This window comes from Mesoplodon mirus (assembly GCF_964341445.2).
Source record: "Mesoplodon mirus genome assembly, chromosome: 8".
Taxonomy (NCBI): Eukaryota; Metazoa; Chordata; class Mammalia; order Artiodactyla; family Ziphiidae; genus Mesoplodon; species Mesoplodon mirus.
In genome coordinates this window covers 57,786,678-57,799,610 of record NC_138984.1, presented here as the reverse complement: position 1 = coordinate 57,799,610, position 12,933 = coordinate 57,786,678, and the positions used below count along the sequence as shown (strand labels likewise).

The window sequence follows — 12,933 nt, the reverse complement described above, 5'->3', positions numbered from 1 at the left end:
GAAATTAGAACACTCTAACACCATACATAAAAATAAACTCAAAATGGATTAAAGACCTAAATGTAAGGCCAGACACTATAAAACTCTTAGAGGAAAACATAGGCAGAACACTCAATGACATAAATCACAGCAAGATCCTTTTTGACCCACCTCCTAGAGAATGGAAATAAAAACAAAAATAAGCAAATGGGACCTAATGAAACTTAAAAGCTTTTGCACATCAAAGGAAAACATAAGAGGAAAAGACAACCCTCAGAATGGGAGAAAATATTTGCAAATGAAGAAAGTGACAAAGGATTAATCTCCAAAATTTACAAGCAACTCATGAAGCTCAATATCAAAAAAACAAACAACCCAATCCAAAAATGGCAGAATACCTAAATAGATATTTCTCCAGAGAAGATATACAGATTGCCAACAAACACATGAAAGAATGCTCAGCATCACTAATCATTAGAGAAATGCAAATCAAAACTACAATGAGATATCATCTCACACCAGTCAGAATGGCCATCATCAAAAAATCTGGAAACTATAAATGCTGGAGAGGGTGTGGAGAAAAGGGAACCCTCTTGCAGTGTTGGTGGGAATGTAAATTGATACAGCCACTATGGAGAACAGTGTGGAGTTTCCTTAAAAAGCTAAAAATAGAACTACCATCTGACCAAGCAATGCCACTACTGGGCATATACCCTGAGAAAACCATTATTCAGAAAGAGTCATGTACCACAATGTTCATTGCATCTCTATTTACAATAACCAGGACATGGAAGCAACCTAAGTGTTCATTGACAGATGAATGGATAAAGAAAATGTGACACATATAGACAATGGAATATTACTCAGCCATAAAAAGAAATGAAATTGAGTTATTTGTAATGAGGTGGATGGACCTAGAGTCTGTCATACAGAATGAAGTAAGTCAGAAAGAAAAAACAAGTACTGTATGCTAAAGCATATATGTGGAATCTGAAAACAAAACAAAAGGTCATGAAGAACCTAGGGGCAAGACGGGAATAAAGATGCAGACCTACTAGAGAATGGGCTTGAGGACAAGGGGAGGGGGAAGGGTAAGTTGGGACAAAATGAGAGAGTGGTAGTGTATATATGGACATATAAACACTACCAAAGGTAAAATAGATAGCTAGTGGGAAACAGTCGCATAGCACAGGGAGATCAGCTTGGTGCTTTGTGACCAGCTGGAAGGGTGGGATAGTGAAGGTGGGAGGGAGTGAGATGCAAGAGGAAAGAGATATGGGGATATATGTATATGTGTAACTGATTCACCTTGTTATACAGCAGAAACTAACCATTGTAAATCAATTATACACCAATAAAAACTTTAAAAAAAAGTTGTATGCAGAAGAAATAATTATGCCACTCAATACTAGAAATACTAAAAGTACTATATCAATACAAGAAAAGTAAAAATATTTATATTTTAGTCCAATTCTCCATGAATTTATACACAAATTAAAAGTATTATAGTGAGAAAATTCGACAATATCAAAATCCTGAAAAACTGAGAGCATATTGAATAAGTGATGAAGTGATTGAAGTACTCTGTGTATATGTGTATATATATAAGTGTATGTGTGTGTATTTGGGCCTTGACTTTTCAAAGTATTAAGGTAATAAATGATATCAAATGCAAACCACCAAATAGAAGTGTTAAAAAAGAAAAAAAACAGTAAATATTTGAATAGTTTACTACAAATTCATTAACACATTTTTCTGACATTTCTAACTAAATTCATTAAGCACTTTCCAAAGTATGTTACTATTACTTGTCACTAGTTACTACTTATGAAGCCAGGTTTCCTTTCAATGCTCTATGTATTTTCCTTCAGTTTTTAGCCTTCAGGAAATTGAGGCACAAAGAAGACAAATAATTACTACCCTAGGTTGCACACGAGTAAGAACCATAATTAAGATTCAAATCGAGTTCTGCCTTTAATGCTCTGCTTCTTTCTACTGTGTTTGCCTCATTGCCCCAACCAAATCAGGGTCTGTTGTTGTCTATTCAAAACTGAGCAATTGTCTGTGGACTCTGAATCAATAGGGTCAGACCAAATAGACAAATGTAATCCACTGTATATTAAAAAATATTTTGGTAGACTTACTTTTCAATTGCCTCAAATTGCTTTTAGTTTGCTTTTAAAATAAAACATAGAATCATTATTTAGAAAAATGCAGGAAGAGGCTTATTTTGTTTTTCTCTTAAGCTGGAAGAGGGAGCGTAAGTAGAATTGTTAGACCGTGACTACCAGAATCTCTAACCAAGACTCAGGAATAACTGAAGAGAAATACCCTACTCATACCTTCGTATTATGGAGATTTGGGTTCCTCCTCATCTGTGAATCACAAGTGTAAATTTGTTTGTACAATATTACCATACAATCTGTCATGACTACAGACTGTTGAAAAGAGAATGATGAATGGAACTGTAGGGGTCTGGCAGATGACGTACAGAGGGTGTTGACAAAAGATGGGATAATAACTACTTCCCCTCACTTCACACCCATAGCATTATAATACAAATTTCTAAATAAGAAAAAAAAACCACAAATTCTTGTCAAATGCGATATATGGCATTACAGGATGTAATATGACACTCTCTGAAACTGCATAATGTGAATTCAAAAAATTTCTGCTGAAAATTACATTGTATTGACATGCAATTTTTAAAATGTCATTATTGGAGCTTCTAGAGAGCTAGCTTATTATAGATTCATCTCTTTATAAAGAAAGCATGTCATTGTTAATTTGTTTTACTTTATAAGCCTTTCTCTTCTCTACCTGGAAGAATAATGTAAAACTTTTTTTTAAAATTAATAATTCAAAAGCAAAACAGAAGTAAGAGAATCCCATGGGGACATGCTGCAGCTGGCATTGTTATTCTCAACTGTTGGTGCATCCACATATTATTGCCACTTCCCCTAGAAGAACAGGTTGTGCATGTAAGTGCTCATTGAGGAATATTACCCTGATTGATGAGAAGTAACATGAAATTAATTTTCAGATCCACCAGACACTTTACAATGCAAGGCAACCTGCAGTTTTCCAGAAAATCAATATCACTAAATGCTGTAATCATGCTTGTCATGTAGAGAATGTGCTCACAAAAAGGTGTACCATCTCCCATTTTCATGGAAACCTGAGTTTACAAATCACTTTTAAATAGAGACTGATTTTGAGACTTCTTGTTGAAAAAGACTGATTTTCCCAGGTAATTATAAACCAATGAAATAGCTTGGGAATTATGTAAAATAGCACATACAGAAAAAAATATTAATATTAAGAGTCCATACTATTTCTAAGCAAAATATAGTATGGTATTTGCATTAGTTAGGACTCTGGTCTGTAAACAAAAGAAATTCAACACAAACCAGTGGGAAAATAAATTTTCTGCCTCGATTCCAAGGAGTGGATGGAATTGACTTCAGGCACAATTTGGATCCAAGTATTCACATAGAGTCACAAGAGCCTTATCTTCTTTTTCTCCAGTTCTAAACTATTCCTTATGTTGGCTTCTGAGATGGGTACTCTCTACATGGTTTTTAAATGACACATGGCAACTTGAGGTTATAATACTTGCAATCTTGAAAGGAAAGAAATGTTCTCTCTTTCAGTAGCCATGGAAATCACCTCAAATTGCTTCAGTTGGTCTTGTTTACGTATTGACAGAGACTCCTAAATTGCCTATCAGTATACCCATTTTTTCACTTTCCCCTTAGAAACAGAGCCCTAAGTCTTTTGTTGACACATTGCTATTCAGAATGTCATCACATTTCCCATCTCCCCTTGAAGCTAGATATTGTCACGTGACTAAGTTCTGACCATTGAAATGTAAGCAGAAGTATTATGTGGAACTTCCAGGAAGAATACTTTAAGGGAGTTTTCTTAAAGTAAAAAGGCTTCTTCTTTTGCCTTTCTGCCCTTACTCCTTCAGGCCTGCAAGGTGATGACTCAAGCACTAGTAGTCATCTTGGGCCATGAAGTGACTGAAAAATGGTAGCCATTAGTTAGGATGGATGGTGGAGCAGAATGATAGAAATCTGTGTTCCTTAGGACATTATCTAGCCACCATACAATCTCTGCACTGCCCTCCTCCATACCTCTTTAATGCTAAGGAAGAATAATCATCTATCAGGTTTAAGCTGTAAAATATTTTTGTAAACATCAGTAACATGACTGTTGTGGACCAACTGTGGTCTAGGGGATGAGGCCACCTTGGGTCATATGGTCCTCCCCTGTGACAGAGGAGGCAATAGCCCATGAATAACAGCTTCACCAGCGGTGGATATAGTAGTTTCAAAAGGACAAAAAAAGTCAATAATAATGTTTTATATCTATTATGTTCATTTCAGCCCAAAAGTATGTGCCAATAAATCCTACCTACTATAGAATGTAAGGAAGAGAATATATTTCCTTGTATCATCACTGTTCCTGAATTCATAACCAGTCAACGAGGTTTAGAATATTTGTGAGCAGCATATATAGGTATTCATTTCCATATGATGCTAACAGAGACATGGAGGGGGATTTAGAGTGAGAGATTAAAAACTATAAGGTTGATTTAAAGAAAGAACATAATGACATCTACAGAGAGAAGTTATGCTTTGATAGTTAACAGATGGTTATCCTGCCCCAAGATGAGACAAGCTTTTCTACAAAAGAAGGTGCTCCAGTTCTAACTGCACTTCTAACACCATACTTCTGACTCTACAGCGTTATCATCTGGAACACAAGGAAACAAGGGAATACCATGATGGAAGCTCAACTTCTCATAGTTCTTTTTGCCCCAGTGTTTCTGTGACTATATTACTCACTTTTTTTATAACAAAAGTCATTGCATGTTACGGAACTGTCTGTAATCATCATGTTTCCTGAACTGGAAGATAGATAGTGATGATTACAAAAGAACATTAGCAAGAGCAACAGAAACTCCATATTTCCAATATTTCACTTTTGAATGTGAAGAAAAATTTGCCAATTCATTTTCTCAATGATGTCTTTTAAAGAATAAAAAAAATTAATTTAGGTTAAGTTCGATATACCAATTTTTCTCTTATTATTATTTTGTGTGTTCTATCTAAGAAATCTTCGCCTACTCCAAGATTATGAAAATATCTTCCGATATTCTAGAAGCTTTATATTACATTTATGATCATCTCAGATTAATTTTTGTGTATAGGTATGATAGGTTGAAATTTACCTTTTTCATATAGATAGCCACTTGTTTCAGTAGTAGTTGCTTAAAAAGACTTTCCTTTCCCCATTAAGCTGATTTGGAGCCTTTGTTCAAATCAGTTGACTATATGTGTAGTCTTATATTTCTGGTTTCATTTTGCTTAATACTCTACTCTCATGATTACTATAACTTTATAGTAACTGGAAATCAGGTACTGTAAATACTCTAACTTTGTTCGTTTTTCAATATTAGTTGATTGTTCTAGATCCTTTGCATTTCAATATAATTTTAGAATAATCTATTTCTTAAAAGTAATTAGACTAGGATAACCTATTCCCTCAAAAATAACTTGCTGGAATTTTTATAGGGGTTTCATTAATTCTATATATTCATTTAGAGAAAATTATAGCAATTTGAGTTTTCTAATCCATGAGCACGATACATCACTGCATTTTCTTGGACATTATTCACTTTCTCTCAGCAATTTTTATAGTTTTCAGTATGAAGGTCTTACACAAATTTCACTAGTTTTATTTCTAGGTATTTGTTTTATTGATACAATTGTAAAAGTTTTTCTTTAAGTTTAATGTTTTGTTATTGCTAATATATAGAAGTATAACTAAATATATACATTGACGTTGTATCCTGTGGCCTTCTCAAATTCACTTATTAATTCCAGCAGTTTATGGATTCCTTTGGATTCCCTTTAGTATAAAGAGAAACTTAAATCTCTCTTTCACCCCTGTCTCTCAGTCCACTTCCCTAGTTCTTGCTCTGCAAGACCTCACAGCACTAGATTCTTTTATTTCTTTTCAGAAATAGGCAAAGCATATACAAAGAAGCACCAATAGTACTGCAGTATGCATTACATATAGTTTTGTGTTTTGGTGGTCCCTCACTCCACCTTTCTGAGAGGATCAAATTTGTCTTGAGTATCTACAATTCATATGAAAATGTATTAAACAAAGAAAACACGTTTTCAAACTTGTTTGAAACTGTATTTGTTTTCTCCAAATTTATAATATCAAAAAATGAAATAAAGCATAGTTGCAATGCTGTTTAATAATATGAATTAATAGAAAGCTCTACATATTGTGAGTATTTTAATTACGTGTATTACAATTTGGGATTATATATGTTCTGTTCTACAATCAGTTTTGGGGGTGCCGGTGATTTTCAATATTGGCTGCTCATTGGAATCACTCAACTTGCTTTAATAAAAATACTGATATGTGGGTTCCACCCCAGAGAGTCTGATTTTATTGATGTGGGATATGGACTAAGCAAAGGGATTTTTTAAAGTTCCCTAGGTGATTTTAATGTGAAGCCAACTTGAGAACTGCTGTTTTACACCTAACTAAAAAAAAGTATATATAATGTGTGTGTGTGTGTGTGTATATATATATAATGTGTGTGTGTGTGTATATATATATATATATATTCTCCTCAAGGGAGATTTTAAATGCAGAAAAAGTCTATATAGTTTATATAGTTTATAATTTTTATAAGCAGTGTCATGGATCAAAAAGTTAAATAACTTGGAGACATAAAATTCGAGTAACCTTACTTAAGGCAATTAACCTTTCCACGTACTGTTTCCACACGCCCCAAATTGAAACCTTAGCAATTGCACTGTAACTTGTTCTTGTTAAGAAATTAGTGCAGGTCTCTTTGAAACACAAAATATGAAAAAAAGTTTAAACATAGAAGACAAAAGTACAAGGATTTAGGGGGGAAAACTTAAAAACACGCTGTGTTGATATTTAGTACTGATTGTTAACCTTTTGTAGTCATGGAGAATTGCTTGGGGACAATGTTGTAATACTAAGTCAAATGGTCTATTTGACTGATCCAGACTGCCCTTTCTTATATTCTTCTATTCTAAAAATTTTAAGCAATATTCTAAAATAATGCAAGCAACACATGGCAAGGAATAAATAAAACTAATGTTACCTAGAGTAGTAGTTTCAGAGGAGTTTGTTTTAATCGACAAAATGAAATAACCATCTAAATAGTTCAGTATCAAATCCCATGTTTTCAAGACTTATTATTTAAGTTCCAGTCATCCTAACATATTGCTTGATTGAGATGTACATAATACTACATTAGAACTTCTGTAGATTTTAAACCAATTTTTAAACCTAAAGTGAGGTATAACACAGGCAAAAAGGATATATTACAAAACACAGCACTCAACACAATGACACAAGTTAGGTTCTGAGTAATCATTAGTAGATAGGCAGGTAGGCAGGCAGGATGGAAGAGAGGCAGGGAAATATTCTCTCTCTGTCTCTTTCTCTCTCTATCTATTAATATCTATCTATATGCATATATATATTAGGCTATATATAATATACACTTATTAGTAGAACAGTGCATTTGAAGTCTATCATGAGAATTTCTACAAAATGCAAAATGTTTCTTGAGCAGGATCTGTATATAAATTCCTCCTTTGCCATTTAAGACCTTTGTAAAATTGGAGAAATCAGTTAAACCCTTTCTCATTTTTCTCATTTATTTAAATGCATGTAATAGTACTTCTTAGGGATGTTTTGAAGATTGAGTGTGAGCATGTTTGTGAAAATGCTTAAGCAAGAGGTGGGCTGGATCTTCAATATATGGTTATTACTTAATTTTCATAATTAAACCTAAATCACTTTTGTTTTCATAATCTTATTTAAATCTGAATTTTATAAGATGCATTCTGAAGTAAAGAGTAGCAAGCACCACCAAATAGCTTATCTTCTTCTTTAGTTAATTTATTTTACTAATCTGAATCGTTGAACACTTCACTGTCCATCTCTAACATGGCTGAGAATAAGGAGTTGATCTAAGTATGTGAAAGAAAAATGTATCCTAAATTGTGCAATGACATTGTTACTCTTATTATTTTATGTATTTGAATTTATACCATCTTGATGCTTTTGACCCTTGGTACTCAGTGTGTGCCATAGACCAAGGATGATATTGTCACTTAGAGAACTTGTTAGAATTCCAGATCTACTCAATCACAATCTCCATTTTAGCAAAATTCCCAACTAATTAATATGTAGACACATTAAAGTTTAAGAAGTGCTGCCATAGATTATAAACAGTTGGATATTACTCTTATGAAAATTTAAAAATATATGACCTAAACTCTGCATAAATTCTTACTGCATGAATTTTGATTCTGGATCCTATGGACACAGTTAGGTTTGTTTTAAAGAACACTAAATCAGGAGTCAAAGCACACTTTTTTGATATTGGCTGTGCCATTTAAAAGTAGTGAAGGGCTTCCCTGGTGGCGCAGTGGTTGAGAGTCCGCCTGCCGATGCAGGGGACATGGGTTCGTGCCCCGGTCCGGGAAGATCCCACATGCCACAGAGCGGCTGGGCCCGTGAGCCGTGGCCACTGAGCCTGCACGTCCGGAGCCTGTGCTCTGCAACAGAAGAGGCCACAACAGTGAGAGGCCCGTCTACCACAAAAAAAAAAAAAAAAAAAAGTAGTGAAAATGCATCAAGTTCTTAAACTTCTAAGAGTATCTGTTTTGTCATTTGTAAAGTGAATGGCTAGTTAATACATCTTCTGATACTCAGTGGGATTATTTAGAGGTCCAAGTGAAATGGGACTTTAAGAATTTTCAAGGTCTGTACACATTAGACACTATTACAATCTATGAGTTTAGATCAGCTGACCACAGGTAGATTTTGAGTAAGAACTTATAAGGGAGGAAGACAAGATGACAACCAGAGTTTAATAATTTCTTTATAGCTGCTGCTTTATATCAGAAATAGAAGGTGGCTTAGGAAAGGAGTGTCCTAAAGAGAAAGGTAGTTTTGGATAATTTTGATCTTTATTTTTACTGATTGATTTGTGTTGACATTGAGTGGGTGGTCCAATCAGTTACTTTGTAATTAGCTCACAGTGAAATTTTATTCAGAACTTGCCTTCAATTTTTCCTAGGGATGCTCTCAATTAGTAACTGACTTGAGATCTGAGGAAATATCATGTCCCCTGGATTTGGCATGGCAGTGAGGACATCGTGAGGGATGTCTTTGTGGAAGTCAATGATGCAAATTCTGGTTCTTTCCATTACAGATAAAAAGACTTGTGGTCCTCATGAATTCCAGTGTAAAAACAACAACTGTATTCCAGATCACTGGTGGTGTGATAGCCAAAATGACTGCAGTGATAATTCAGATGAAGAAAACTGTAGTAAGTAACTCTTGCCTGAGAACGTTTCAAGCTTGACAGCCTATTCAATAAGCAGGATAGCAATTTTTAATTCAGTCAAGGTATGAATTTGAACCTGTCTGTCCTGCAGCTCACATTTTTATACATATATTCACATTTGAACAAGAATATTCAGAATAAATTGACCTAAATCTCAAACGGTAGACTTATTGAAATGCTCATCCTAGGAGTTATTTTCTTACATTTATCAGAATTAGTATGAAAGTATCATGAGGTTTAATGCAACCCATTAGTATGCATGAAGGTAGCCCTTGATGCAAATTCATACAAAGAGCTGAATGATATGGAGACAGTACAAAACATATCATTCTTTAATGGATGGAATTCATTTTATTTGTCTCAAATCCTTTTACACTATAAATTCACCCAAGAGCATCTTTCAGTGAAATATCATTTATTCTCTCTGGAGTGGTGAACACCATATGTATTCAGGATGCTTTTCTCTCAAAATAGAATAAAGCTATTATCATCATCTGCCTCCTGCATTTTTATGTAATAAATTTAAAAGACATTAATTAACCAACAATTTTATTTTCTAAGAAGCATGACAGTATGTAAAATTGTGATAGTATATCTTCTAGCATTAATTTCTGAATGTATTTCTTACTGGCACTTTCTTATGCTGCTGTTTAAATAAAGAGGTGATATAATCATGTTCGAAATAAGATAATAATCAAATTCCATTGATTAAATATTTATATTCTGCTACTTCCAAAAAGGATTTTATGATAACAGTAATGTCTACTCTTATGCATTGGACTTAGAGCATTCATTTCCCAAGATACAGGAGACAAAATAGGAATTGTTATATTAAAACATGGGGATATATTATATAAAAGCATACAATTAGTAGAGTCACAACCTTAATAAACCACTTGGATGTTCAGTTTGCAAAATGTCAACTAATGTTTTGAATAACTTTCAGAACTTAATCTGACTAGTGTTTGAGTATCAGGTACATTAATTATGAAATCTCTGGATCATTATGATTATGAAATACTTTGAATATAGAAAGTATTACTATTATTACTCCCTCTTCACATAGATATCTCCCAACTGGTTGTACTCTTTAGAAAGGTAAAAAGTATTGCAGAGAGTCATTAGAGTGTTCTAGATTCCTTTAATCAGTAATTTAAAAAACAATTTTTATATAGCATGTTTTCAGATTCTGTCCAGTGATTAAAATAAAAATCTAATGGAGTGATGGTGGTAAGAATAGAGGAGAAATATAAAAAAGAAAGAATTATTATATACTTTTAATTTATTTTATTTGTATTTCAGAGCTTAAATACCCAGATAACTACTTAGCTTAGTTTTGGATACATTTAGTGTTAGTTATCAATAATATACCTGAGAGGAAATGCCTGTGACTGAAGGATATTGAAAACAAGAGAGGGTAGGTGGGAAGGCAACACAGGAGACTCACATCTTGGAAGACCCTTTATTCAAGTGGTAATTTAAATTGTGTGAGAAGTTAGGTTACTGCTTTAATGAGAAATGAAGAAGAATGAAGGGTTGAGAAAGCTCACTTCTGAGTCTCCTGGGGTTTCTTAAGTGGCTGAATATCATTTTGCTGACATCTCCTAAAAGTCATCTTCTGACGCAAGAAAGCAAGGAGAAGGAACATTGCCTCTCACTTGTCTCCGTGGAAACTTAGTGATAAATCATTGTAGCCACAGAGCCCTTAAGAAAAAGCAAGGGAATTGACTGCAGTATCAAGCACTGCAGTATAAAATACCCAATTATGTGTGTATCTCTTTTAGTTTCTACTCACTCTAAGCTTGTGTCTAAGACAAGTAATACTGATGAATTTGCAGAGGAGAGATGACAGTGAACAAGAATGAAGCATATTATAGTTGTGACATGGAAGAATAGAAGGCATACATGGGATAAGTATCAGAGTGGGTAACATGTTAAACATGTAAGAATATGTAAGAGAAAGGATCATGGGCTCTACATCATTGAGTGGTGTTTGAAGATACCATCTTGACTAGGCCAGAAAAATGGGAAGATTTAAGCAATGAAAATGCCAGTTCTACATAGACAGAAGCTGAGTCTCTGAAGAATGAGAAGAAAAAATACAGTATATCTATAGGGAACACTGAGAGACTAGTCCTGTAGAAGTCAGCCTTAGAAAAAATAATGTTGCTGTATTAAAGTGCTTTCAAGATATTTCCAATATCTTATTATCAATTGAAATTATTATAATAATATGTATATAATTACAACAGAACTATTAAAATTATATACACATAATTATATTGTAATTATGACTATATTATATACATCACATAATTTTATATATATAATTATAATATATATAGATGACAAAAATATACCCAAAAAGGCAGTGGTATAATGTTACTATGTTTTCTAAATATTATTAGTCAACGATACGCATTTTAGTGTACATTTTGTCATTTATTGTTAGCTCTTATTAAGTAGTGAAACATACCAGAGACAGTAAATTGGCCTTATACAATAGCAACATGCATTTTTTTTTACAGGCCTGCATACTATCACACAACATTCACTTGCATTCCATTGCCTCACTTATTTCTTTATCATATTTATCTGAGTTCCTACTTAAATATCTGGAGATAGTCCAAGGAGTAGGGCTATGTACCATGGTCTAACACAGTGCCTGACACATATTTATAATATTAGCAATATATTTTAAAATTTGCTTTTGGACTTCTTTGTTTATGAATCATATATAATGAATTAACGTTTTAAATTGTATTGGAAACATTCTGGCCATAGATATGGGAAGAGCTGGAATAGCAGTGGAGCAATTAACTGTTAGCTATGTTTTAGTTTAATATGCTTTCTAATGTTTTATATCTACATGAGATAATTAGTCCGTTGTCATTTCATCATCTGATGATGATCATTTCCCTTGTTAAGTGTTCAGCAGGGACACTGCTTCAGCAATGATTTCTGCTCTTAAAAATAAGAAAATTGCATTGTTATTGGAGTAATTTTGTAATCTGATCAAAGGTTTGGAAATATTTGAGAAATCTTGACATCTCTACTATTTTCATCAGCAACAAATATATATATAGCATGTATGCCTTCTAAGTAATTGATGTGCAAAATAAAATTATTTCATATCTTTACATTATTAAGTAACTAGCATCCAATAGATTTTAAAGTATCAAATAATTTGATCAACTAGATCAAGGTTTATGTAGAAAGACAAGCTGCATCTGCCTTATTTGAATTTCTAGTACTTTTGCACTGAATTTATATGAAAAGATGTTTTGTATAGCATGTCAGTTATACTAATTGTATTCTAAAAATTCTCCTCAGATGCTCACACCCACATTGATATAACATTTGAACTTATCACCGAGGGTTTATGATAATATACTCAGTGGAGAAATTGGAGTCTGGAATCTTTTCTGCCATGCCACTAACTCTGTGGCTTTGAAAGTTGCTTTTATTTTCTGAATATAGCTTCTTAGGTTTTGTGCAAGATGGCTCTCATAGTTCGTTTCAAT

The 12,933-nt window shown here is 33.5% G+C and overlaps 1 protein-coding gene across 1 annotated transcript in view; it reads left to right on the top strand.

Moving 5' to 3' along the window:
* Positions 1-12,933, top strand: part of LRP1B (LDL receptor related protein 1B) — a gene marked incomplete at its 3' end in the record, with an annotated part of 2,351,282 nt that overhangs the window by 2,174,532 nt on the left and 163,817 nt on the right. Inside the window, exon 90 of the mRNA XM_082630936.1 lies at positions 9,275-9,391. Coding sequence (XP_082487062.1) covers positions 9,275-9,391 — 117 coding nt within the window. The remainder of the gene's footprint in view (positions 1-9,274; positions 9,392-12,933) is intronic.